The 27928-nt window shown below is 46.7% G+C and overlaps 1 protein-coding gene across 5 annotated transcripts in view; it reads right to left on the bottom strand.

Annotated features, from left to right (window-relative positions):
• The window catches only part of CYTH1 (cytohesin 1), a 76304-nt gene that overhangs the window by 11868 nt on the left and 36508 nt on the right, over positions 1 to 27928 (bottom strand). For 3 of the 5 annotated variants that reach the window (XM_054975823.1, XM_054975825.1, XM_054975824.1), the window contains exons 2-9: positions 10390 to 10472; positions 8825 to 8889; positions 6573 to 6639; positions 5242 to 5360; positions 4137 to 4217; positions 3734 to 3846; positions 2552 to 2700; positions 2286 to 2398 (exon numbers count right to left, since the gene is read on the bottom strand). In XM_054975823.1, coding sequence (XP_054831798.1) covers positions 2286 to 2398; positions 2552 to 2700; positions 3734 to 3846; positions 4137 to 4217; positions 5242 to 5360; positions 6573 to 6639; positions 8825 to 8889; positions 10390 to 10472 — 790 coding nt within the window. The remainder of the gene's footprint in view (positions 1 to 2285; positions 2399 to 2551; positions 2701 to 3733; positions 3847 to 4136; positions 4218 to 5241; positions 5361 to 6572; positions 6640 to 8824; positions 8890 to 10389; positions 10473 to 27928) is intronic. The other 2 variants (XM_054975826.1, XM_054975822.1) reach the window with 1 other exon arrangement.

The following is a 27928-nucleotide window of genomic DNA, read 5'->3' as shown; positions in this document are numbered from 1 at the left end:
TACTGCCTGCACCAAACCCACAGTAGAATGGAAACTTACCATGCTTACAGTCTCCCCTCTCTTTTGTTCTGTTTGCTTGTGTGTGTCTCCTTCCACGCACTTGGATATGCAGTAGAGCATTGGCAACTACCCTTGATTAAGTATCAGTTCAAAGCTTAGTATTTCTTAACTGTCAAAAGTTATCCTAAGGCTAGGTCAGCCTCCTGTGTATTTGCAACTTTCACCATAAACTGTAGCTAAAACCCTGGATCCTACTATGTGCACAGCTTAATTACTCTGCCTGGATACTGCAGCCATTCCATCATTGCCCCCTCCCCCCAAAAACTCCTCTTGCTAGGGAAGTGTGAGCCAAGCTACAAGTGACGCCTGACACAGGTTGGACACGTGTCAGCTTACCTCAAGTTTTGATGGGAAATGTAGGCGTCCTGGTTTTACAGCTTGGCTCTCAATTACAGCTGCAAGACCAGGATGCCTACATTTCCCATCAAAACTTGAGGGAAGCTGACAAGTGTCCAACCTGTGTCAGGCGTCACTTGCAGCTTGGCTCTGTGTAAAGTTCCTTTACGTGGCCACTAGAGTCAATTAACTGCTCCTATAGCTCAAATTTCACAGCTTTAGAACAAGTCATTTGAAAGGGAGGGAGAAAAAAAATGAATCTATGGATGAATTTTATGGTGTCTTGAACTCCGCTGAGCAGCATGAAACTAAGGCAGGACTAAGGAGTCAAGAGCTTTGAAAAGTAAGGCCCGTCAAGGAGCCAGAAAAATATTCACTCTAGTCCAAACTGAAACTTTCCTCCCTCCTATTCTTGAGCTACAGAATCAAGCACATTTTTCTCTGTACATCTCTTGACAGAAACTATACACAGAATAGAAACTATATACAGTTTCCCAGCAAACTACGACGTGTTTTGCTAGAGGGTTGAAGAAACACGTAACTGTGTTTTCAAGTAACCATGTACTTGCTGCTTATTTTTATATCTTAAACTTTTAAGATTCAGATACGTTGTCCTTAATTGTGTATTTTCGCAGCCCAGCAAGGGCTACTTCTAGGCTTCTCTGTAGTGTTGTGTGATCTTGGTTTGCTTTCCTTAACAAATAACACACAGCCATTCATTACAGCTTGCTGCAGGGTTTTACTTGAAAGGAAAAGGAGTGGACTTCCGAGGGCAGAAGGGAGGCCTCTAACCCAGAGCCAAGCTACAAGTGACGCCTGACACAGGTTGGACACTTGTCAGCTTCCCTCAAGTTCTGATGGGAAATGTAGGCGTCCTGGTTTTACAGCGTGGCTCTCCATGACAGCTGCAAGACCAGGATGCCTACATTTCCCATCAGAACTTGAGGGAAGCTGACAAGTGTCCAACCTGTGTCAGGCGTCACTTGTAGTTTGGCTCTCAGTCTCAGCTCAGGTATCATACATCAAAACCACATATGGCTGTGTGCATCTTCCCTCCTCTCTTGGAATCTAGAGCAACCGTTTTACTTTAATTCATCGAAGACTTAAAGCAAAATCAGAAAAGGTCACATTCAAACACAGATGAATAATTCCACTAGTCACATTTCATGAAAGATTCAACAGTTACAAATTTGAACACTCAGAGGCTTGGCATTTTCAAATTTGATGTGCAGATTCCAAGAGATTTAAGAGCCCTGAAGGAGGGGGGCGGGGGGGAAGAACCCAAGTCAGGGGCCCTGGCCAGGCCAAACCACAGTAAGATGAGTGCCACTTGGAACGAGCTGGTCGAGTGGCAAGTGCTATGCAAGGAAGGCAGGTGGGTGCCTCGCAGGTGCCATGCATGTACTGCCTTGGTGTGCACAAGCTGTGAGGTATGCAGGGATGCCAGACACTAGCCTGTAATGTGGAGGTGAGAAGCGCAGTGCTTGAAAAACCAGTCTGCTGCTCAGAATCAGGGAAAACCCAAATTTGTCTGCTGCCCCTGGGACTCAGAAAGCCAATGTGTCCTCCCCCATTACCATAAATATGTTCTCCCCACACAGTTATGGCAAGACCTGGCTGGCCACACCAATTTGCAAAGGACCACAGGAAGTTAACCAAGCGTTGCAATCGAGGCCCTTCTTTTGCTGGATATGCGGTCCAAGCAGGACGATGAGAAGTCTCCAAGTTCCGCAATGGACCCTCTGCCCTGTACAGTGGCCCCCAAGCTCCATGCAAAAAATAAATTAAAAGGTCCCCCGAGTCCTGCAGAGCTCCGCGCTACCCGCAACCCAGGCCAAGGCAACAGCACACCTTGCTCCCTGTGGCTTTGCCTTGCGCAAACGTACTCACCGAGTTTCAGAAGCCAGCCTTCACGGTCAGGGTTGAAGAAAGTGTGTGTCAAGTCATTGCCATCATCCTCAGGAATTTTGAAAGGCTCGTTTTTTATACTGTCATAGAGGTTCTGGCAGGGAGAGACATGCGCGTGACGGTCAGCCTCTTCCGTCTATGTGCACATGGCTGCCACTTCCTTAAATGCATGAAATGCCACGTGTCCTCCCGGTCTCTATCCACAACCCTGTTACCCAAACACCACTCCACTCTCCATGGAGCTCACCCTGAGCAGCTCCTCGGGCAGGTCTCCGCCGTCATTGATGCCACGGTTCATGGCAATGAAACGCTCCACCGTTGGCTTGTCCTTGACGTTGGGGTTGTGCAGGCTGGTGTTGAGCATGATGATGGCAAAGGAGAGCACATAACAAGTATCTGTGGTAAAGTGGGACAAAAGGAGTGAGGGGGCAGGAATCAAGCACTGGGCGGGTTTATCCCCTTGGCCTCTAATATCAGGGCTCGCCTAATGCCGATTTTATTTGCATTATTTTATTTAATTTGGCTTATATCCCGCCCTTCCTGCGAGCAGGCTCGGGGCAGCTTCCAACAAAGATATACAATTTAAACATACAATTAAAACATACAATTAACCAGATATGGCCAAGTTAGACCAAACAGCGTCAAGCCCCAAGTTGCAAGTCAAATTTCCTGGGTTATTAACTGCTTCCAGTGTGTGTATGGGCAGGGAGGGTGGTTCCTATTTGCAGTTGAAAAGGTAGATCTAGTGTAACCCCAGGTATCAAAGTATCGGGCCTGCCCAACACACCATCTAATTAGAGCATGAGGGAGATAGAGTAGGGGGTTCTGTTTATGTTTTATTATTCCTTCTGTTCACTGTATATTTGCCTGTGTATAGTTCGAAGTTAAATAAATGAGTTTTGGAATTTAAGAAGAAAGCTCTTCTGTTCTACATTGTCCCCCAACCTCTTGGGCCCACTAGCAGAGGAGGGAGGTTAGGAGGCTGTCCCACCTAACCAGGACCCCATACAGGGACAGTGGTGGCAGCAACTACCCGGAGACAGGAAAGGGAGACTGCCCCTTCCGGTGTTTGGACAGAGGCGAAAAGGGAGGGGTAGGCAGAGCAGGGTCTACCAGTGGGAGGAAAGGCCTTGTTTCGCCACAAGCTGTAATCAGAAAACACCATTAACTCTCCCACTGCTTTCTACCCCACCCCTCACCATCTAGCAACTGATATTCAAAGGCATACTCCTTCTGAACACGTGAGCACCCTTCAGCCATAATGGCTAATAATTGCAGATAGCCCTACCCTCCATGAAGATTTCTAAGTCCCTTCCCATAATCTCCAGGAATTTGGCAGAAGATTGAACAATGAGAACCCTAGCATATTCAAAATCCCCGGGAGAGTTCCTTTCTAGACCTCTGCAGTCCGTACAGTTCAGGACAATACCTGTAGACTGGAAGACACCAGGGTTGCATTGGCAGTATCGTTGTGCAAAAGCTTCCATCATCCTGTCAATCTTCTGAGCTTCCCCTGGCAGCCGGAAGCTCCAGAGAAACTGCCTGCAGGCGGAGCAGAAATGTGCAAGCAGAAAGCATAAATGTGTTGCATTCTCTATTAGGGCTATAAAATGTCTTAGACAACTGGCTACTTATGGCACAAATGCCCCGTCCTCCCACAAAACAGAGCAGTTTGGGCTTGAGAATCTCTTAGGCATCACCATATGCCACCTATGTAAATGTGCATGTATGCTTATATGTGGTTTCCTTGGTACAAGCAAGAAAAGGAGAGCCTTTGGTATAGCTTCGCTAGGCAGAGAGTCAGAGCTCACCCTCCTTCCACTAGTACTCACCGCAGTGCCTGGACCAGGTTGAGGTCAGTAAACTCATGCAGCTCCACAAATGCATGCAATACCTGGATATTGAAGTCATCTCTAGGGGGAAAAAGAACAATCAACGTGGGACTCTACAACAAGGGTTCTTAACTTGTGGTCCATGTACCCCCAGGGGGTCCATAAAAAGAGCACAAAAAAAGAGAGCGATTTTTCTTCGTTTACTTCCCGTTACTTGAAAGTTGTCTTTGTGGAAAAAAAAGTTATCTTAAATTATGCCATCAAGATGTTGTTTCACTCCACACAAGTGCAGGGTGGCATGGGATACTACTGTACACAGTCAGGTGACATACAATCATCACTGTTGCCGTGTTATGACATCTAGAATAGTTTCCCACTGATGGGAATGAAAGAAAATGTATCCTGCCACACTGTTTATGGACACCTGTCTTTGTTTACATTGAGTCACAGCGAATTTTGTGTCTATGCATTTATGTGCATTTTTCTGGGGAGGGGGTCCATTGTTTTCATCAGATTCCGAAAAGAGTCCATTACTCAAAAAAGGTCACGGACCACTGTTCTACAGCATACAGTTGCCACTAGCCACTATCCATCCCCCTCTTGCCACTAGCGAAAAAAAAAGAGGGGGAGTTGGATTAACATGCAGTCTATTCCCAAGAAACTACTGTCCGGGTGATTAAAAACACAGACACTGCTTCAGAGTTCTTGATGTTATGCAAGATATCTCTTGGGAACACAGAGGAGTATCTATCACCCAGGTGCAGAGACGGCATCCATATATGCACCATCTCATCTGGCATTTCTAGTTCATCACCCAACCAGAATGAGCAGTTAAGTACGGGGTCAGGTCACAAAACACTCCAAACGGGCAAAGCTCCTAAAAGATCTTGACCACGAAGTGCTCCTCAGCCAGTCCATGCAGCAAGCTTAAAGCCATGAAAAAAGAGCCTTGCACAGTTGGGTCTAGAGACCAAAACCCTTACACCACCATGTCCTTATCCCTTCCTGAATACTGCCAACAAATAGGAATTAAGTTACAATATGGCTGCTAAGCGAGAAGGCCGAGCGTCGAGCACAGAACTTCCTAGAACACCCGTCTGATTACCTTTCACCCAAGTAATCGCCAATGGCCGTCTTGTTGAGCCCTTCCCCTTTGTAGAGGAACTGGGCGATGTCATCACACGTGTTCTTCAACAAGTCATTTTCAATCAAGAACTGGATGCCCTGAAAGCACAGAGGGAAGACGCTTCAGATTCCCTTTATAAAACAAGCCACAGATACAAGAAACGTCTCTAATTCAATATTTAGCACGCATGCATCAAGATTTCAGTTGTTCAAAATGCATCTCATGAACTCTCTTAGCAATTTTTACATCAGCCCTGAAGGCAGGCCACATTGCAGCTTTTGGGGGCAGAGGGGGCAGGGGGCAGACTTAGCCATGGTGGGCAGAAGCACGGTTTGTTACCAGAATGCGGCGGCACGGGTCCTGACTGGTATACCTTACCAGTCACACATCACACCTGTCCTGCGCCAGCTGCACTGGCTTCCGGTTGAATTCCGAATCAGGTTCAAAGTGCTGGTTCTTACCTTTAAAGCCCTGAGTGGGTTGGGACCGGCATATCTTCGGGACCGCCTCTCCCTGTACGTTCCCCGGAGATCGCTTCGATCAGCGAATAAATATTTACTTGTGGTCCCCGGCCCTAAGGAAGCCCGCCTCGCTTCAACCAGGGCCAGGGCCTTTTCAGTCCTGGCCCCAGCCTGGTGGAACGCTCTGTCAATGGAAACCCGGGCCCAGCGGGACATATTATCGTTCCGCCGGGCCTGTAAGACAGAGCTGTTCCGCCAGGCATTCGGTGATTGAAGGGGGTGGTGCCATGTCGGCCTCCCACCTTTGGGGTGGGGGAGGGTTCTCCCCACCACTGCACTTTGTTAATTTGTTTTATTGTTTGTATATTGATTTTAGTTCTTGTTTTTATCGATTTTAACTGTTCACCGCCCAGAGCCCCTGGGGATGGGCGGTATATAAATTGAAATATTCAATTGCTCCCCTAACTCCTGCATTCATGCCTGTCACAGACTAATCTCAGAATGCTATGTTGTCTAAATACAACTCTTCCATGTCATTCCCTGAGAGTTATACAAACTCAGCCTGACCTACCTCACAGGGCTGTTATGAAGAGCGCACATGATCCAATGAGTTCTGCAGATAAGAAGCGTCACCCACCCTAGTTTCCTCCATTAAGGGGGTGCTACAAGGGAAGCATGAGCCTCCAACCATTCAGAGGGACATAAACCAACAATAGGGAGTGACAGACCAAATTCAACCAAGGCACCCCAAACGACGCCAGCTGTTTTGTGTTCAGGCCCTTTCAAGTCCCTCACACAGCAGAGGACCTTGCCGTAATTCCCAGCTCTCAATCAAGCAACAATCATTACCTTCTTAGGGTCCATGTTGAACTTCTTCCTGCCCATGGCCACCTGCTTGTTTCTCTGCATTGTCTTCCTAGATGGCACAAAAGAAGGACAGATGTGGTGAGACGCTTCCGCTAAAGGACAGCAAGCGGACACTACTTTGTCTCTGCCTCCTGCTTCATCACAAGCGCAGGCGAGGCCACGAACTGAGCTCTTCTTTGTTCCTATCCCAGGCAGGGTGTATCACCTCCCCCTCCACTCCCACCTGGAAGCCAAGGTCTTTAGACACAAGCAACTACATTCCCTCCCAGCCACATATAATGATAACACCTCTTAGGCCCCCATCTGTGTCTTGCAAAATACGAATGTGTTCCAGCTCTAGAATGGAGGCTGCTTCCAGGAACTGGCCTAACTCATCGCGCAGGGCCCTGAATACCCCCCTCAGTCTGCTCCAAGATGCAGACACGGAGGAGCCAGAGGTGACCAACGCTGCCTGGCTGCCCTGTGTTAGCAAAAGCCTGACTGCTGCAGGGAGAACAGAGGAAAATGCACTGAGTGATTGACAGGGACACCACATGCCAAGTTTCCACTGACAATTAGGGCTGCCTAATCCGCTGGTGACTCCATCTGCCCCAGTTCATAGTTAACTGTCTAAGACAGGGAATCTAGTGCTGGTTGGGGGAAGCATAACTAACCTTAGAGAAGTCTGGGGTGAGAGGAAGAGATCCACAGCCATTTGGAGAACAGACAAAATCAGAGATCTCTTGATAATATTAAAGGTCTACAGGAAGCCTGAGAGATTCTCTGGTCTGCACCAGTTGCTCAGAGGGGGCAGGGTGTTTGGCATCCCATCCCTCTCCATAGATGGGAGGGATGCAGCCTTCCTCAGACCTTAAACAGATCTGTTCTTCAGCTTATTGGGCCTGAACATAGAACTTTGCTCTGCTCTGTGGACCAACCCAGAGATAAAAATTAGATGCTGCGCCCAACTGTGATGGAGTCCGGAGCAAAAGAATCTCTTTCCTCTGACAATGGAAGTCAACAGATTAAGCAAGTAGATTTTATTAGGGGGGTGCACACAAAAAAAATCCAGGAGATTCAGATCTGGGTTTCAAGGATACGAAAAAATTCAATATCCCTGACATCTGGGTCAGATTCTCTAATCCGGTTAGAGAATTCTAAATTTATCAAGCCATTACTCCTTATGGAGGGCTGAGGGGGAGGGATTATTTTTAAGCAAATGACACCAAATTTTCAGGGAACGTACTCCATCCTGTCCACTAAAGACCCTCCTAGTTTCAGGAAGATTGGACCCCAGTTTCCAATTCTATGGGCCCTTGAAAAACCTGTCCCCAGCCATTCTCCATTGTTTCCTATGGGGGAAACATTTCCAAGGTTTTCCAGGCAAAAGGAAACATTAAACAAAGGCCAAAATACGGTCCCAAACACAAGTCCTGCTCTCACGCAAGCTGAACCAACGAAGCCCAACAGAACCAAAGTGAGGGAAGGGAACCAATGTCCCACCAGAGAACCCCAATGTAAAACAGAGAATCCTTCCTGACCCAGGCTGAAGAAAGCACAGGGGATGAGACTCCCCAAGAGCTGCGACATTTAAAAGACGGCCAGTGGTGGCTTGAAGGGCTCTTCTGGAGCTTAGACAGGGGTGGAGGATGGGAATCTGGCTGCTGCCTCCTGTCCCCTGCCAGCCTCGGGGCGTGACGCTCGCCTCCACTTGAGGCCGCTGCCCTCACTCTCTCTCTCTCTACCGCAGCTGTGACTGAATAAACTGGCCCAGCAGAATTGGCTTCCCCAGATCTGATCCGGGATTCTTTTGTGTGATCTGGCCTAGACAGACAATGCTGGATCGGTATAAATCTGGTTATAAAGCCAGATCACAAACCCCGAAATCACACACCCCTAGATTTCACTAGATAATTGCACGGGGACATCTCCAATCAGTCCCCCACCCTCTCTGTCTGCGTGTACACAGATACAGAAACGTGCCTGTCTGTGGGTATTGTTTTAAACGCAGCACAGCCTGTGTTATTTACACTGCAGTTCAGAAGCGGCCCCCAAAAACTGACATTTCTGTTTCAGTGGATAAGTGTGACCCCCGGTTATCCAGCTAGTGGCACAATTCATTTCTGCTTCACCACAGCACTTTTGGCCGTCCGTTCACTTTACTCTTCCCAATTTTCATTTTCCCCAAAAGCCCAAAATAAAGCCTGAACGTCGACTTTCACCCTCCCCATCTTTCCAAGAGAAGCAGCACTCACCTCTCTTCTGTGGACCCCAAGTTCTCGATTTCATTAGTCACCTCTGCTATCTCATCTTTCAGACGCTGCAAATAGGAGGAAAGGGGGAGAAAAATAACTGTGTGTGGAAGCCATGAAGTGGGGGGCGGGAGGCGCTTGTTCAGCATTTAAAAAAAAAAGGATTTCAAGATGAAGAAGAAAGGTTTCTGTCAGTCCAGGCTTATCGGATCTCCTTGTCTTTCTCCAAACTGATTCATCGGTGGGAAAGAGAAGCACACAAAAGATAGGCAGGAACTTATCTTCACACCATCTCCACGCAGCCTGCTTATGGGAAGGAGAGACCGGAGTTCTGCCAGCAAATATAATAGCCAGGAAAGATCTCTCTGTCTCCTGCCCAGGGGCGGCTACTCCATTCTCATTAGTTTCAGAGCCAAGGCCTGCTGCAAGCACCCTTTGCCCCCAGAATGCAGGGAACTAAGAGCACATGGTTTGATCTTGGCTGAGAGGCAAGGCAGGCTGGGGACGGCAGCCTCGGTATGGCACCAGTGTGCTGCGCTCCTCTAGGAAGGAAGCACGAAGAGTGAGCTCCTGGGGCTAACAATTACTGGGCTAATTTCATTAGGATGTGTCCAGCATATGGCAGTGATTAGCCTCCACGCGGCCTTAATTGTTGCTGATGGGACTGATGAGCATCTCGGCCATGCGCAGCACCTTGAAGCAAGTTGCCAGAGGGAATGGAAAGCCCCATGCTTCAGCCACAAACAGACTGCACTGGGAAATGCAATGAGCAGCCGAGGCACAGGAAAATGTTGTTAAAGTATCGCTTTGGAAAAAGAACAGCATCCCCATCCAAAAGAAGGGCACCCATTTCAAGCAGCACTGAACTGGAGAAAGAACTGGAAATGGGCATCCCATCCCTCTAGCGCAAGCCTTCCTCTGCCTGGTCATTACCCCAAGAAGCATCACCCTGACAAGCCGGGGCCAGAGGGGGGTGAGATTGGAAGACACCCCCCACACACACACCAATATCACCAAAAGGCTTAGCCTTGGGAGATGGGCAGGGTAATTGGACCCCCCCCCAGTCATATCTCACCCCTCCTGCTTCCCAACTTCTGCTCAGGCAGCCAGTATCATGGCTGCTGGCTCCACTATGTAAACTCTTCAGGTTGCCAAGCACAGAATCCATTTTGGATTTGTTTTGGGGGGCTGTGAGGGGGGGGGCGCCTGGGCTTGATTTCTGAAATAGAAAAGTTGCCAGAAGGCAGCATCTGCTATCAACACAAGATGCTTGGGAACTGGCTGTGGCTACTCAGGAAAGAAACTGCACGTGCTCAGAGGCACTCTTACTTTTACCTCTTGCTTCTAGGACTAAGTTTTGGCACCAGAAACAATTATGTCCCAAACAGAGAGAGAGACAACAGCCAGAACACAGACACCGAGACTAGAGTTTCTAGAATTATCCACCAAAATAACCAAACAACCTTCAAAAAGGAAACATGAAGTCGAAAGAACTCCTGGCTTGTATCAGAAACATGCACACCCCAATTCATCCAACCTTTGTTACATCTCTTCTGAATAATGTCTACCTGGATGTCCGCCAGCAGCTCCTGCTTCCGCCGCCGGATGTTCTCAAGCTCCTGACACTCCTCGGGGGACAAGTCGCTGGGCACTGTCAAGGCAAAGGGAGGAGCGTCACTTACGATGAATGGACCCGTGCCACGGCATGGCCTGCTCTCAGAGTCTCTATTACAGGCCACGCTACTTTCTGTAACCCGGATGTATAAAAATGTTCTTTAGGGTATGACTGAGGGAGATACACCCATTTTGTTTAATGCATTTATGCTTCGCTCTCTCCAACGCTTATGTTTTATACGGAATTCATTATAACACTTCAGTATACTTTTTTTGATAAAAACATTATTATTTTTTGATAAAAATTATTATTATTATTATTATTAACAACAACAACAACAACAACAACAACAAACCGCCCATCCTCAGGGGCTCTGGGTGGTGAATAACAACAACAACAACAACAAACCGCCTATCCTCAGGGGCTCTGGGTGGTGAATAACAACAACAACAACAACAACAACAACAACAACAACAACAACAACAACAACAACAACAAACCGCCCATCCTCAGGGGCTCTGAGTGGTGAACAACAGTTAAAATCAACAAAAACAAGAAAACAACTCTAAAATCAACATACAATAAACAATAATAAAACAAATTAACCAAGCACATTAAGATGCAATGGTGGGGAGAACCCCCACCCCACCCCAAAGGTGGGAGGCCGACATGGCACTGCCCCCTTCAACCACCAAACACCTGGCAGAACAGCTCTGTCTTACAGGCCCGGCGGAACGATAATATGTCCCACTGGGCCCGGGTCTCCATTGACAGAGCATTCCACCAGGCTGGGGCCAGGACTGAAAAGGCCCTAGCCCTGGTTGAAGCAAGGCAGGCTTCCTTAGGGCAGGGGACCACCAGTAAACATTTATCCGCTGATCGAAGCAGTTTCCGGGGAACATACAAGGAGAGGCAGTCCTGAAGGATTAGACTAATTGGTGGAAGGTAACCTATCTGTAGATGTCAGCCATGACATGCCAAACCGATCTTGCATAATTAGAAGCAGCATTTCTCTGGCTGTTGGAGGAAAACAGGGTGTGGCTGTTATAACCAGATTGCAAGCTTGTCAGAAGCATCTGGCTTGCCACAGTGGGTAACAGAATCATGGGCGGGGGGGTGGGCATTTGTTTGATTCCAGCATACCAGGTTCTTCAGAAAACTCAGGCCAGCCTACGCTGGGCTCCTAGGCAAGTCAAGACCTACTTAGCTTGAATAGCAAGTGGCATGTAGCCTACTCAGATCCATTTCGTCTCCCTCCGACAATGGAATGAGAGTGGCGAGTTTTGCATGCAAGGTTGCAGATGCTTGGCATTAGGTCACAGGCTATGAAAGATGCCTTGGAAACAATGCTAGCTATACAATGCTAGATTCTACTGAATACAGTTACGGAAAAGGCGGCGGCGTTTTACAAAAAGGGAAAGCAACAAAATCCACCATGAAGGGATCGTACATGAAGCAGCGAGGAACAGGAGGCAAAAGTTATTTTCCTTCTCCAACATTCCTAAACGTTCAGAATCCCAGATGCAGTGTGAAATGGGCTCCTCAGCTGTCACAATTAGTTGCACAGGAGGAAAATATTGCAAAAAGGTACTCAAGCTTCCCCCTGTAATTTTGGAACAGCAGAAGAATTTACACCCACTAGAAGTCTCCTTTCTACACAGTTGTTGTAAAGGTACAAGAGGAGCCTGACCCCTCATGAATCCAGCTAAACTACAACTCGCTGCTCCCCCAGGCTCTAAAGTTTCAGGGTTATACTGTGCACATTTTCTTTTTGAAAAGCAGCGAGCAAGAGTGGAGCCAGCAACCATTTGATTCAATCCAGATCGTTGGACGTGGGCTGTGAGCTACATGAGGTCTGCCCCTATTAAATACTGCACAACAACAACATGTGATCCTATTCTTTGGATGTGAAGCCCCCACTCCCATCCTGCGCAACAGCTTCAAGACCCCAGAATGAGCTGAGCCTGTTAACTGTATCATTACAGCAGGACGGCAACAACAGTCACCACCCTTACACAGCAATGTCTCATACTCAACAATGAGGAGCCCCACTGCAACCACCTGCTATTGCAGGTGTGTTTTTTTCTGCAAGGAGTACCACACCTGCTGGTTTCAGACTGTAAGGCTGGAATAGGGACCCACTTGAGTATTCAATGATCTATTTAATAAACGGTGGGGAACTTCTACATGCGCTAACCTACATATGGCGAAAGTCAACAACTGCACAAGCATCTGCTTTCTCCGTTGCACCCCCCCCCCTTATGGAACAGCCTACCTGATGAGGTTAGGGGGGTTCTCCTGGCTTTCCGCAAAACTGAATTATTCAAGAGTGCTTTTCTACATAGGGCTGATGTCCAGGTAAAGGGTTAGGGACTGTGGTCTATACTACTGTGTATGAAAATAAAAAAGGGAGTGTATAAAATCTTAACCCTCCCTGTGAAGGCGTCCACCATCCTGTTTTAAATGTGTATGGATTTTTATTGTATTTTAACATGTTGTTTTGATTGTATTTTGTATTTTAATGTGTTGTTATCCGCCCTGAGCCCGCTCACGGGGAGGGCGGAATAGAAATTTGAAATAAATAAATAAATAAAATAGTTCAAACTGCCTATTGCTGCAACAAATCATGGTAAAACTTATGTTTTGCTTAAGTTTTGTTTTCAGATTTTTGGTTGCTTCTAAATTTCCACATTCCAAATCCTATTGCACTGCTTATTGGCTATCCCATCCTGTTAATTGTATTGACTGACTTTGTGTAATTCTCGAGTCCCGCTGGAAAAGTGGACTATAAATAATGTACATAAAATAAATACGTAAAATGTCAGCTGGGATTAAAGCAAACCAGTAGGAGCCAGTGTTTCTCATCTTCTGCTTTTCAGCCCCCCCAAGAGACTGTGCCATTAAGAAATTTAAGTTTCTTTCAAACACTCCCCCATCCCGCCCGAACGAAAGAAAGCAAGGAGATAAGTTAAGAGGGAAGTTAGGAGCTTACAGAGTAAGATGTATTTTTTAAAAAAAATAGAAACGGGAGAAATGTTCACTGAGAAAGAAGGAGACTATTATGGAAGAAAGTGTGGCAGAAAGAGATAAAGAGAAAGTGAAAAGGAAAATCAAGTCGAATTGGATGGATGAACTAAAAGTGGTGAAAAGTGAATTTTTTAAATTAAAAAAAAGAAAATTTGAAATGTAGCTTCTGGATGGGACCGGGGGGGGGGGCATAGGAAAAGCTACTTCGATTATGTATTTCTGGTTGGTGACAAGTTATTAGATTACAATCATTAGATGTTGGGAAAGTCATCATGGTGCTGAATCCTTGGCCAGAAGCAAAGTTCCAAGTGAAGACATTGTCTCCAAAACTGTCACCGAGCGACAAGATATGACATTTTCAACTGGGACTAAAAATCAGCAGCGCAATGGTTTGCTGTCATGATTTTATTTTGAAAACTGTGCGCCTCCAACTGATTTCCTTTCTTTTAAAAAAATAGACTAATGGTAATCAGCGCTCTCCATCTTCTACTTTCCTTGCAACAGGACAAGCTTACAGAGGAAAGGCACGCAAGGCATATGAAACTCCAACTTCTGCTTTATGAATATATACAAAACAAAATTGCCTCGGAAGACCAAACTGGCCAGGACTTCCTAGTAGGAGAAAAGGCAGGATGCAAAACATCCTGTCTGGGACATGTATGACACCCTGATTGTCATACATGTCCCAGAAAGCAGGACCAGAAGAAAGCTCAACTGGGCTCCAGATGTCGGGACTACCTCTGCATGCTGGCCCAGACACAGTGCGCTCTTACATCTCCAAATTAAAAACAAAAACAAGGCAGACGTTCCTCAAATACCACCGGAAGAATTCAAGCAACGCTTAGGGTCCGTCCAGCACATCCTAGCAGCTGCAGGCAGGGGGGGGTGTCTTGGCTTGACCCTGCCAAGATTTTTGCTAATTCAGCTGACTTCAAATGGGAGAGGCAGGACAGAGCCTTGAAGTCGCAGCTGGAACAGGGACTGCTTCTACTATTTCTACCACAGCTCCAGACAGAATAGGAGGACCAGTAGTCCGATGGGAGAGGATCTCACTTCTTTCAACCTAGTCAGTACCTGGGAGTAAAGCAAGACGCTCCACTACACACCTCAGCACTCCTCTGCCTTGCTGATGAGGTGGAGAAAGCAATATCTTCCCCCCTCCCCTTTAGTGGCAGCACGGATCCATAGCTGGAGTGGGGAGCCAAGCCTTAGCCGCAAGCTTATTTCAGGGAGATCAGAGTTCCTGACACAACAAGGCTCCATTGTGTGGCTGTATGAACAGAGAAGCCAAACAAGGGAAGCGCCTTTTTTGTTGCTTTGCAGTTGGACACGAGGGCAGGAGCCCAGAGCCAAGCTTACCGCAGCAGTAGCAGCATACAAAGGAGGCTGTTCTTAAAGAAGAAGCAGCCCCCTACTCCCAGCAAATTTAGACAGGTGGGTACAAAGCAGGAGTGTAGTAGAGCTGACAGTTTAAGCCTACAGACAGCCATTTCGCTGCCCCCCACTTCCACTCCCAAAGAACTTGGTCAATTGACAAATCGGATATTGCTCAAATACTATAAATGACGAGAAGCATCCAAACAACAACACTGGAAATTATGCTAATTCAAGAACTGCTGTTTTCTCCCGTGAGCACCAGAGCACAGCCCCAGAACATATGGAGACTTCTCATTCCCACGGCAGTCGCAGTGCCTCTCAAATTCTGGACATCGGTCAGCCATGCAGGATGGCCACTTTTTGTTAATAAAAACTGTCGGTCAAGCCAAGCATATTGAGGATTCCTTTCTAATGGAAAAGCCTTTCAAAAAAGGAACTCGGGGACAAACTACATATTCGTGTTTTTGAGAGTTGGATTCAGGTTCCCCAAAGGCAACTGGGAAGAATTACGTTAAAAAAGAATAAAGGAGAGCCCGTTTGGGCTCAGGATGCTGTCGTGGGAGAAGGAAAGGGTTATTTCCCTGTTTTTTTGCTGCTCCACCTACACAGAGTACTCCATGTGGAGCAGCAAAACCAGGGAAATAACTCCCCCAGCAGTGTTTCCATGCAGGAAAGCAGGTCGGGTGGAGCAGGAGCCTTCCTCCGCCTGCAGCAGTGTTCTGAGCCCAAACAGGCTCTACTTTATTTTTTAAAAGCCGTTCTCTGCAGCTGCTGTGTGGTTGCGGGGAGCCTGGCCCAACTCATTGAAAACTCATTGGCTCTAAGATGTCCCCAGGCACGTGAAAAAGCACCTCTCTCTTTTGGAAGGAATCATTCCTTGCCAGTCCAGACAGAGACTGTGGCCTCTGATGTTCTATACCTTGTTTTCAGCTTGCTCACCTAGGAAATACCCCACAGCTACTGCCCTGCCTGAAAAGCAACCTAGGGCAAGATGCTAGGAAGGCATTTGAATGAGGAAGCGAAAAGCCCCAGCTTTGCAATGAGCCAGATGGATCATCTACATGACATCTGGAAGACAGGCACACAAGCATGCATTCTTGAAGAAAGTGTCCTGCAAAAAAAACACGTTTGCCAGCCACTTCCGCGGTTCTCCTCTTAAGGGCAGAATTGCACAGAGCAGCCCAACGTGTGCGAACTGGCATTCACTCTACACTTAAACATGCTATACAAAGCACAGTCAGCCCTCTCATATAAAATTCTGGCTATCTGGTGAGGCTGTACTTGTGCTACCGTGTCGTTTCCTGCAGAACAGTCTAAATCCCCACACTTTCCCCCATCTCAAGCAGCTTCTTTTAAAAGGGTCCATCAGTGAAATGGAAAGAAGAGCCACTACAAGAGTGGAACCATCTAAACTCCCACCGTCTCTCTCCCAATGTCTCATGCAAATTGGCTTCGTACTGCTTCGTGAAACCTGTGTTTTCATCAGAGCTTTCAAGTAGGAGAAGCCAGGCCTTGAGGCTTAATTAGAAAGGGAGGGGCGAGAGTGGCTATAAGATGACCCCCAGGCTACAAAGGAAGCTCCTGTCTACACCTGAAAGGAAGACCTGCCAATAAAGCTAAATTGGTCTTAGATTGGGGTTTCCAGGGCAGGAGTTCAGACAGAGTTCAGACAATCCCTGCCTGAGTTGCCATGGGAATTGATTGCAGGTGCCAGACTGTCTGGTTTGACGAACAGCAACGAACGCAACAACCACCTGTTCGATGGTTGTTGGGGGTTTTCCGGGCTGTCTTGCCGTGGTCTTGGCAAGACCACGGCAAGACAGCCCGGAAAACCCCCAACAACCATCGTTCTCCGGCCGTGAAAGCCTTCGACAATACAACCACCTGTTCGTTTAGAATGGGGCCTCACAAACAGCAGATAGGGCTGTTCGTGGGGTTTTTTAGTTCGTATTGCTGTTCGTGCCCATCTCTAGTTATGATCACAAATAAGATTTTTTCTGGCCATTCACCCAAGGACATTCTAGACTTCATGCCATATGCAGCTGAAACAATAAGAGGCAATTGACAATATTTGACCAGGTAATGGATTGGCGGGTCAACCCTACTTTGTAGACAATGCCACACGAGGAGACACATTTTATTTCAACCTGTGCCAACCAACTCATTTCTCCTTACAAGCACTGTGAGATGAAGCTGGGAGAGGGAGAAATATGTCTGTGCATGGGCTTCAGTAAAGTCAGAGCTCAAGGTTGATGAACCAAGGCACTTTGGACAGTCCAAGTCCAAGGAAAACACCTGAGTGGGAACCCTCTAGACAGCACTTTGAGCAAGAAGCAATTCTGAAGGGATGATGGCACATCCAGAGTCGCCCATCAGTGCATGCATGCACAAAGCTGTATAACATGTTACCCTCTTCCCAGAGGACTTTATACTTGCTTTCAGAAACTACTTGAACCACCCACATTTTGTTACCAAACAGGCAGCCTGTTGATGCCAGGGAACTACCCGTCGGGTTTGCCATGCAGAGATGCTTCTGTTCATTTGAATGGCAAACACATTTGTGCTCAGCTCAGTTAGGCAGCCCATGGACACCCTTCCTGCCTCATTCATTTCGTACCAGCCAACCAAATGGGTACAAAAGTCACCCCAAAGCAAATTATCTCTGAGTTGCAGTCTAGGCCTGAAAAGAAGGAAAGCTTGCAACACCTCAGCTCTCTCAAATGCAGCCCAAATCAATTTGAACGAGAGGCCTGCTATACCCCTAGAGACAGTTCTGTCTTTACACACTTCTCCTTATGTGTCTGAGAAAGGGCTACCAGCAGGAAACATGGAGCAACCATGATTCCCCCACCTCTCTTCTCTCAAATGCTTCGCCAAATGTTCAGAACCATTCTGAGAAAGATCCCAACAGAGGTTAAGATAAGGGCTAAGTCCAGGCACTCTAAGGACATACTAATGACAGGCTCATATTCTGGCTAGGACAGTAGCTGGTTGTTCTCACCTGTTTTATTTCTCCTCTCCTTTTTCAGGTGAGCTGTGCAAAAACTATTTTGCCCATGCCTCCAATTTGTTCTTTTAAAGGTTTCTCCGCTGGCTCTAAATTCAAAATGGGGAACTTCCGCAGCCCCCTGTGTTGTAACATCCTACCGTACTCGAACGCATTCCTGGAAAGCTGCACACAACTGTATTGTCGAAGGCTTTCACGGCCGGAGAACGATGGTTGTTGGGGGTTTTCCGGGCTGTATTGCCGTGGTCTTGGCAAGACCACGGCAATACAGCCCGGAAAACCCCCAACAACCACTGCACACAACTCTTTGAAACTTTCTGCTGTAAGCAGCAGAAATGAGCAAGAGTCCAGTAGCACTCATAAGACTAACAAAATTTGTGGTAGTGTATGAGCTTTCCGAAGAAGCGAGCTGTGATTCACAAAAGCTCATCCCGTACTACGAATTTTGTTAATCTTATAGGTGCTACAGGACTCTTGCTCTTTTCTACTGCTACAGACAAACACAGCTACCCATCTTGATCTTGCTGTAAGCAGGATTTTCCCAGATACTACCATACATGTCAATTCTTTGGGCAGGACGATGGTAGGCTACACTTGGGGTGGACAGTATCGCCCTCCCCCTGCCCAAACCTGACCACCTGTTCACCCTTCGCATAACTTGTCTATATCTCCCACTATGGAACCTTAAACAGCCCCATACTAGAAAGTTATAACCCCACCCTTGGGAAAGATTCCCTCCCCGCAAAATTTCATTCACACCAGGAAGGACACACAGATCTGACAGATGGGGGGAACTGCTTAGAGCCTGTCGCAAGAGAGATTCCCATAAATAAGCCAAAAGGCTCTTCGAACCACATTAACAGCCTCTCCCCCGCCAAGAACAGAGGCCCAATGGAAAGCAGCCTCCGCTTCAAAAGTAAGCCACTGGGGAACAGAGACAAGCAGGCAGGTGCGGAAAGCATGGCACGCCCCGGAGAGAATCGAAAGGCACGCTGCACCAAGCATGGCTATGACAGCAAGGACAGACAGAAGGTGCGGAGCATGAATAAGACAGAGAGACACATGGCACTAAATGCAGCTCTGGCCGACACATCTAGCATAGTCACACACACACACACACACACACACACACACACAGAGTGGCTTACCCTAGGCTGCCTCCCCGCTCCTCCTGCCCGCTGTCAAAGCAAGCCCTGTGACGCACCATCAGTGCTCTGGTCGCCCATGTGCTGGGGAGCCCAGCCCTGTCAAGGGGAATGGGCTGTGCCTTGGCCTGCAATCATTCTACTCAGCTGAGCTTCCCTGCCTGTGTTGGCTTCCATGGAGGATGACAGCTTTGGAACCGCCCACCTGCCGCTGCACAGAGCTCAAGAATTAACCCCTGCCTGGCTGAGATGCAGCAGAGACGGAGGGCAAAGCACGTGTTTGCACACATACCGGGAGTGGCAGAGCCAAGAGCAAAACCCATTGCTGAATATCAGGCAAGCTAGTTCTTTCAAAGCCAGTGCTGTCTCTGTTCGGGTATATGATGACACAGCTTCTAATGCAATAATGCACCTAACTAGGAAATTCCTCCTCGCCTTTTAACAAATTCCTTTCCCCTACTGTCTTCATATCAAACCACTCCAAATTCTAATAAACTGCAAAAGTTATAACCACACAGGTGCACAACTCAGTAGCAACCGAGTATTTTGCTCATCATGCCAAACACTCATATCTCCCTATACACCCTAATCTTGATGAATTTCATACAAGTATCACATTTTAATGCTAGTGAAAACATGCTCAGAAATACAAAATCCCAACTTTCGGGCACAAACAGCAGCTCCAAGCACAGCACAATTCAATTTTTACCCCATGAATCCCAAACAGTGCACTGGAGCCTTTGCTTGAAGATTCCTGCCTACAAATTCAAAATTGTATCAATTAACATGCATTAATAAACTATTTTCAGATGCTCAGTTGCCCCGGCATTAACCTCCCACCATGAATATGGATCATCTTTATTCCAACTCTTCTCTTCAAGGCATGCACATAGTCACTTAATCTAACAAATTTTCTTGCCCCTTAAGTACTGCTTTGGCAAGAGACTTGTAGGAAGGTTTTTGGAAAGTTATCTATCTTCTATCCTTCACGCTGCCAACTTGCTTTAAAGGGGCAAGCGGATCAGACACGCCCTTTGCAGTAGCTATTATAATCTCATGCTCAGCCAGGCATTTTATTTTTCTGGTCCTTAACCATCACATTTGCCAGTTTCCTGTGCAAAGCCTGGTGGTTTCTGGTTACCTACAGACAGTACTTCCTTTCTAGTACCCTACTTGCCTACTAAGCAAAACAACTTCTCATGATATGAAAAGAGAACTGCCTCTCTATCATATATTCCCTATAGGGGAAAAGGAGATGACTTCACCATACTGCTTCTTCTCAATGTCTTCCTCCTCAGACTCTTAAATATACATTTTCTCTGCAAGATTTGGGTCCAATAGCACCTTAAAGAACAACTAGATTTTCAGGGTATGAGCTTTCAAGACAGACTCGAAAGCTCATACCTCGGAAATCTATTCAGCCTTTATGTTGCTACTGGACCCAAATCTTGTTCGTCTACTACAGACCAACACAGCTGCCCACTTGAAACATTTTCTCTACTTCCATCTTGCTTAAGAGACAGCATAGGACCTGAAGAACCCAGAATGGCCTGTGTGGCTTAGTGGTTTATTTATTTATTTTTAATCTATTATTTATGTCATTTATAGTCCGCCTTTCTCTCTGAGACTCAAGACGGATTAATGTATAGTGCTAGGATTGGGGGGACACCCTGGTTCAAAAACCACCTCTGCCATAAAGCTCATGGATGACCTCGAGCCAATCACTCCCTCGTAGTCTAGTCTACCTAACAGGATTGTTGTAAGATGGAGAATGGGCCTTTATACATCCTTAGAGGAAACACAATATAATAATAAAAATTACAATAATACTAAAACAGTTCCAAAAAACGACTCACTTTTTGGTATCTGCATGCTTTTTGGCAGGCCAAGTATTCTTTGGCATTTTAAAGGGCTAGAAAGCTAGGTGAGAGTCCCTTGTTCTTGCCTCTCACTTTCAATGAAGGTAAGTCCCCACTTTGAGAAAACCCCATTAAAATCCAGAAATTTATAATCCACCGGCAATTAATCACATTCGCTCATTTGTTTTTTTCCATTTCCTCTTTTTTTAAGACTGTATTCCCTCCATTGCTAGCTTCTTCAATAAAAACTACGTAGCTTCCCTTAACCCTTCCCTTCTGATGCATCTCTTCCATCGATCATCTTCCTTCTGGCTTGGACTGGTGCCTATTGGGCTTCCTTCAAGCCATTAACACAAACTTCACTAAGGAAGCTTAACTATTCCCTATTATGTAAATTAAGCATTTTTTAAACAGCACCTCCTCTCATATGCCCTAAACCAGGGGTCCCCAACCCCTGGGCTGTGGACCGGTACCAGTCCGTGGCCTGTTAGCAACTGGGCTGCACAGGAGGTGAGTGGCGGGCGAGTGCAGAGTCGGCTCCAGGGAGCAGGCGAGGAAGGGCATCACCGTCTTGGGAGGGGCGGCCGCGCCTTGCCTGGCCAGCCCTGTACTTTTCATTAGAAATATCACCTCGCCTGGCTGGCTGACCACATCACGACCACAGCCACACCAACCACAGCACGAGGCAGCAACTGCACGTGATCACGACCACAGCCACACCGACCACAGCACGAGGCAGCAACTGCGCGTGTGCCGACTGGGAGCGGGAGGAGAGACCCAGAGGCATGATGGGAGTCAGCCGGCCAGGCGAGGTGATATTTCTAATGAAAAGTGCAGGGCCAGCCAGGCAAGGCGTGGCCGCCCATCTCCCCCCCCCCCAGGTCCGTGGAAAAATTGTCTTCCACGAAACCGGTCCCTGGTGCCAAAAAGGTTGGGGACTGCTGCCCTAAACAAACTGGCCCAAGATGCAATGGATTTAGATAAGGATCCAACCCTGGTCTGACATCATGCCCACATATCCGTTTCAGCCCTGTCCTCACCGCCTTCTGTCCTAACTGCAGGTGTAAGTTCCAACCCTTGAAAGTTTTTAAACTTTTGGCAACTTCCAAGTTATGAAGAATAAAGGAGAGACCCTTAATAAATCATGGCAAAATCATATCACCACCACCATCTTTAACCTTCTAAAAACAGTCAGCTTGGGGTGGAAGATCTGGACCTTTGTAATTCCAACACCGCCTTTTTGCTCTTTCCATGCATACAAGGAATCCTTTGTACGCCCTTGACGCTTAACCAGCCCTTTTCCTGGGGAGTATATATGCAGACCCCCCCCAATATGTTTTCTTCATCCTCAGTATTTCTCTCTTGCATTCCCTTCCTACATAAATGAGGACATCCCTTTCTTCATTTTATCAAGGATGCAAGGACTGAATCCCACTCCCCGACTGTGTATATAAACAACTCAGCTAACTAGACACAACGCAGTAAGAAATCAATGTCCTCATGGGACGTTGTAAGAATCAATGTCCATAGGTACAGCCATGATGCATGGCTGTACCTGAGACTACAGCAGCAGACAACAGAGATCAAGAGGAGTAAAAACTAACTCCACCAAGATGTAAACTGCCTGTACATGGGTGAAATCAACAGTAGCCCATACACGGGCTTTCTCTGTGGTGGCCCCGAGAGCCCCCGCGCTCCCAGCTTTCTGCAAACGATGCAAAACCAAATTATTCAAAAAGGCTTTTTTCTCATCTAGGATGGCAGTATTGTAGGAAACGGGTCCCAGATGTTTCGTTAATGAGTTAGGAACCATAGACTTCACCGTTATGTTGCCTTACATGTTATCTGTTGCTTTAAATATATACACCTATATACTACCTGTACTTCATGTTGTTTAATGTAAGATCTAGAATGGATTATGTTCTGTTTCAGCAATTTTTCAACCCCATATTGGATCCTGGCTAATGCTATGTCTTTGTAAACTTGTATTCATCTACCCTATGACGTTGTTTATGGAAATGTCCTTGACACTGTATGGAAATGCCTACCCTTGTCCTTGCTACTGATTGTACTGATCCCACCCTATGTAATCCACCTTGAGAAATGCAGTGAGAAATGCAGACTATAAACGACATAAACAAACAAAAACTCTGGGCCAACATAACCTGTAGTGGCGACAATGAATAGGGCACTCCAACAATACTCCAACGTGATGGTTCTGGCCACATAGCAAAACTGTTTGTGAACTGCATAGACACACAACGCAAGGTTTTTACCATGCCACCACAAACTCAAAAAAAAAAAAAAGCGTGTCAGGGATATGGTGGTGAAATATCACACAATCCTTGTGGAGGACTGCAGTTCAGCGGCATTGAGGAGGTTTTTAAACCAGCCTCCAGGTGGCAGTCACGCAGCGCGGAAACAAGGCCCGAGGATGACTTACTAGTTACAAGTGCTTCTCATGACAGTTAAAAGCTTAGTCCAGATTCTCACCTTCGTTTTGGACACTGTAGTCCCACCATGAGGTAATATCCATCATCTTTTCATGATGAACACTGCTTCTCAGTGCCAGCATATGACAAGATCCAAGGTTTATTATGTCCTGGAGCACTTTAAAGTTTGTAGTGTTCTTTAGGACACAGTAAACTTTCGATTTTGCCATATGGGAGAACAGTAAGAGGGAACATCCATCCATCACGCACGATAGGCTGATAAGTTACCTCAGAGTGAGCTTAGGAGATCAAAAATTAAATATAAGAATCCATCTTTGTTAACAGGTGGTAAAGGAAGGGACAACCACAGCACCCGTAAAAGGTTTTGTTATGTCTTGAACTCATTGGATAGGTACCAAAAAAAAAAAAAAGACTGCAAGATGGGGAAAGATGCAGAAACATATAGGCAAGATTGCTTGGAAGCTGGTAACACAGAGGAAGCCTAAGGAATAAGAGGGCATGTTTTCACTACCTTCTCTCCTGGCCAAAACCCAAAGTCAGGTGTGGGCAGGGCTGGGGGAGTGGAGCGGGTACTGTTGCCCTACAGGAAAGAGCAGTTATAGCAGACGACTCCTGAATAACCAGTGTTCAAGCACATACTTGAATTCAGCAGATGAATTTAACAGCAACTAAGAAGACAAACTCTCCCAATGCTGTCGGGTTCTGTTCATCTGCCCAAGGGATATTCTTCCCAGTTCCTCCTCCCTGGCCACAGCGCCTGGACAGGATAAGATCCTAAAGAGCCAAGTCAATTACACATGTCACCCTTACAGCCACAGACGGGAGCTGGAAGCCAGGATAAGAGGGTTTCCTGGACATTCCAGGCAACAAGCCAACCTCCATCCTGCTTTCCCTATGGTCAGGCAGCCTCTCAAACAAAATCTACCCTTCCCAGGAGCAGACACTCACAGCACTGCATACGGCAGGCAGGCAAGACTCTTCCAAAAGTCCACAGCAAATCAAACCCATTGTGAATAGGGGCTTCCCTTCCTTGCCATGTCTGAATAGACCCTACGAGGGTCACTGTCTATTTATTTAGGAGCAGGATTTACAAGCTTGGACATCCATCATTTTAAGCAGTAGGCTGACATGCTCCTTCTGCTCAAAAGTAACTCCTCAAACGTCACGCAGCAGAACAGGATACTTACTCACTTGGCTATTTTTAGTGACTCTGCCAAGCATCCCACCCTAAAGAGCAGTATATCAACATTGCAGGATAAGAGAGAATATGTTTCAAAAAGATACTAGGCACATAACCATAACCTACACAAAATAGTCTAGGGCACCACAAGAAAACCATGCAATTCATTTACATCCCAGTTTTAAATACTGTGTCGCTGCAACTTGACTAAGCAGCTCTACCCACAGAAAATCTACTGGAGGACAGAGGAAAATTTATTCCAGGTGAAATTCAGTGCCAGGGCCCAAACAAGTTTCTGCATACTTTTCACAGACTGACTCAAGAGCTTAGTTATTGAATCTGGCTCTTTTTGACAAAGCATCCTCATGAGACATGTTTGGGAAAAACAGATTTTGTACACTGCCCAGGTGGGCAGAAAAAGAAGCACCACCTACCTGCTCGGCAGCCAAGACCATAATGCCAGGCTATAACAGTATACCTCCACATCCAGCACACCTCCACCATTTGGGGTAAAGAGCAGAGTCACCACATGTATTCCCCCTGAAAAGTGGCATTCGTAAAGTTCTGTTCATGGTTCTTACAGTGTTTTTGCCAGTTGAGGATCACAGCATCAAAGCGGACTCCACTCACACAGACAGCCTTCTTTCTCTAGGGACACGCAACATCAAATAGCTAGGCCATTTCTACACGTCTTTAAAATAAAATTTCTGACGTCACCCAGATGCAGGCAGTTACGAAGGCGCCCTGAAAACAGCATCATGACAGGGTGATGTCAGACATCACGCGACAACGGAGCCACCAGCATTCAGTTAGTCTTGCGCTATTTTAAGGATGTGTGGAAACGGCCCCGCTCACAGTTCTAGAATTACATAGAAAGGTACTCCCAACATTATGCAGCTTTGTGCTGATATGGGGCTGGCTTCCCTTCATCCATGCTGTTTGGTTATATTTTCCCAAAGAAAGAGGAGAGTATACTTCCTACAGAGCCGTAAGGAGAGGTTTCCAAACCCAGAATTTTTTTTAAAAATCCAAGTATATAGCTAAGCCAAGGGTGTAGCTGTGACACATCTACCTAGGATCTGCTCTCCTTTTGCTAGTCAATCAGCTGTTAAGGAATAACCGCAAACTTCATGCTTCGTAAAACAAAACAAAAAATTCTTGCTCAGTACATTTTGACTTTATCCCCAAAACTCAAGAAGCAAGTGGGCACCATAGATAGCAGTGCTAAGGGCTTAGAGTGGAAAGCCAAATGTTTCTGGCTGTAATACTATAATTTGTATTATGTTTGTTGTTTCAAGGGTGGACTAATTGAAGCAAGCAAGCTCCTCTCAACTGCCTTGGATCTATGGAGCCAAGTCCTCAAACAAATGCAGCACTTTTTGGTAATTCAAGGGGTGCCTCCTGCTGAGCCCAGAAACACTCATTTTGCTTTTCCTTTATTGGTGAGGTGAATATGTGCAGATGGGTCTTGATGGCGTCAGTATCCCACACCCTGCATACAGTTGGGGTCAGGATAGAGACTTCAAGCCAGAAAATGAAATAGGCTCCAAACCGCCTATCAAGCAATACACATTGACAGTAGGGTTGCCAAGTCCAGATTGGGAAATTCCTGGAGATTTGGGGGGGGGGGAGCCTAGAGAGGGCGGAGTTTGGGGAGGGGAGGGGCCTCAGTGGGATATAATACCAGAGAGTTCACCCTTCAGAGCAGCCATTTTCTCCAGGGGAACTGGTCTCTGTTGCCTGGAGATCAGTTGTAATTCCGGGAGATTTCCAGCTACCACCTGGAGGCTTGCAAGTTGCAACCCTACATGGATGTATGGAAGAAATGATGTGGGCTTTCTGGCAAAATCTGAATCTAAATTTTTTTCTAGAAAATGCAAATATTTAAGTAATGTTAACAAAACAAGGCAAATATACTATGTACAACTTGGACCATGTACAAGCACAAGTTCATGCTTCATATCCACATTTAGCCCATCTAACAAGATTGATTTACAGCACAACAGCCCTGACAACTATAGATAAACAAACCATATTTACATGTATTTTTTCCAGAAATGCAGCTTTGGAAAAACTATTTCCACCCACATCACCGTATGGAAGTAGCAAAGTATATCTGAATATGGCTGACTGATTTTTCCCATCCTACAGGCTGTGAGCTCAGTTTAGGCTGAGGCAGAAACTGTGGCATTAAGGTTGCCAGGTTCATGCTGGGAAATTCCTGGAGATTTGGGGGATGGAGCCTGGGGAGGGCAGGGTTTGGGGACAGGAGAGACCTCATCTGGGTATAATGCCATCTAATTCACCTTCCAAGTCAGCCATTTTCTCCAGGGGAACTGATTTTTGTCACCTGAAGACCAGGTGTAATTCCGGGAGATCTCCCGCCACCACCTGGAGACTGGCAACCTTAAGCAGCAATGAGAAAAAAGCCCTGTATTCACGAAATAGGGCAGATAGACCTCACTAAATAGGGCAGACCTCACTAAACTGCACTCTAGACCACAATCATTGCCAAATGCCCCTCCCCCAATGAACCACTGCACAAACAATGGAGAAGTCTTTATACGATGCCCTCAAAAATCTAAATTGAAATACACAAGTGAGAAAATCTAGGACAGAAAGCAAACCTCAAGACCAAGATTGTAGAATGCTGGAAGTGTGGCAACAAAGCAAGCTTAGGAGGAGGCTAGCAAGACATTTTCAGGCTTGCTCTGTTCTGCAAGTCAGAATTTTGTGGGACTCCAGGCTTGCACAGTATCCATTTCCAAGGTTCATGGAATTTCCCAGGTTTCCCCACTACCATGTGGTCTGCAAAATGCTGGTTATTGCACTCGTTTCCTGCAATGTGACTGTGGCAATCAACCCCAAAGTTCCACCTATATCCAGGGCTCTGATCCAATCCTGGGGATTCTAGAAGCCAACCAATCAGAGCCCCTGGAGCCCCACTAGACAGCCCTGTGCATGTCTGTGCCATCTCAGCTTTAAAAAGGGGAGAAATTATGCATCTTACTTGGACAGAGATTGTGGCCCTGGATAAAGACACAAGCTTTTTTTATGGGTTCAGTTTAGGGTTACCAGTCCCCCACTCACCTGGCCAACGGGGGGTAAAGTGTGGGGAATAGGCCCAGGAGCTCTGGCCCGGGGGGGGGGGGCTGATTTTCATCAAATAAATCCCCCATGGGGGCCTTCCTTTCCTTGTCACACCAGGAATGACATCATTCTTGGTGCGACAAGGAAGAGTTAAGCATGCATGCGAAAGGTAAATACCCACCGCCTAGGGTTCCCAGGTGCCTGCTGGTGACAGGCAAACTCCTGGGGATTTGCCCCCTCGTCCACCAACTGCCCAGTGATCAGCAGGAGGTGGCAAGTTCCCAGAGGTTGCCCACCATCGGCAGGCACCTCAGGAATGGAAGATTTGTGTTCACTCACCGTCAAGCTTCCTTT

Source organism: Eublepharis macularius, chromosome 4 (assembly GCF_028583425.1).
Source record: "Eublepharis macularius isolate TG4126 chromosome 4, MPM_Emac_v1.0, whole genome shotgun sequence".
In the NCBI taxonomy this organism is placed as follows: Eukaryota; Metazoa; Chordata; class Lepidosauria; order Squamata; family Eublepharidae; genus Eublepharis; species Eublepharis macularius.
Note: the sequence above shows the minus strand (reverse complement) of the source record. Positions and strands in the feature narration are given on the sequence as shown.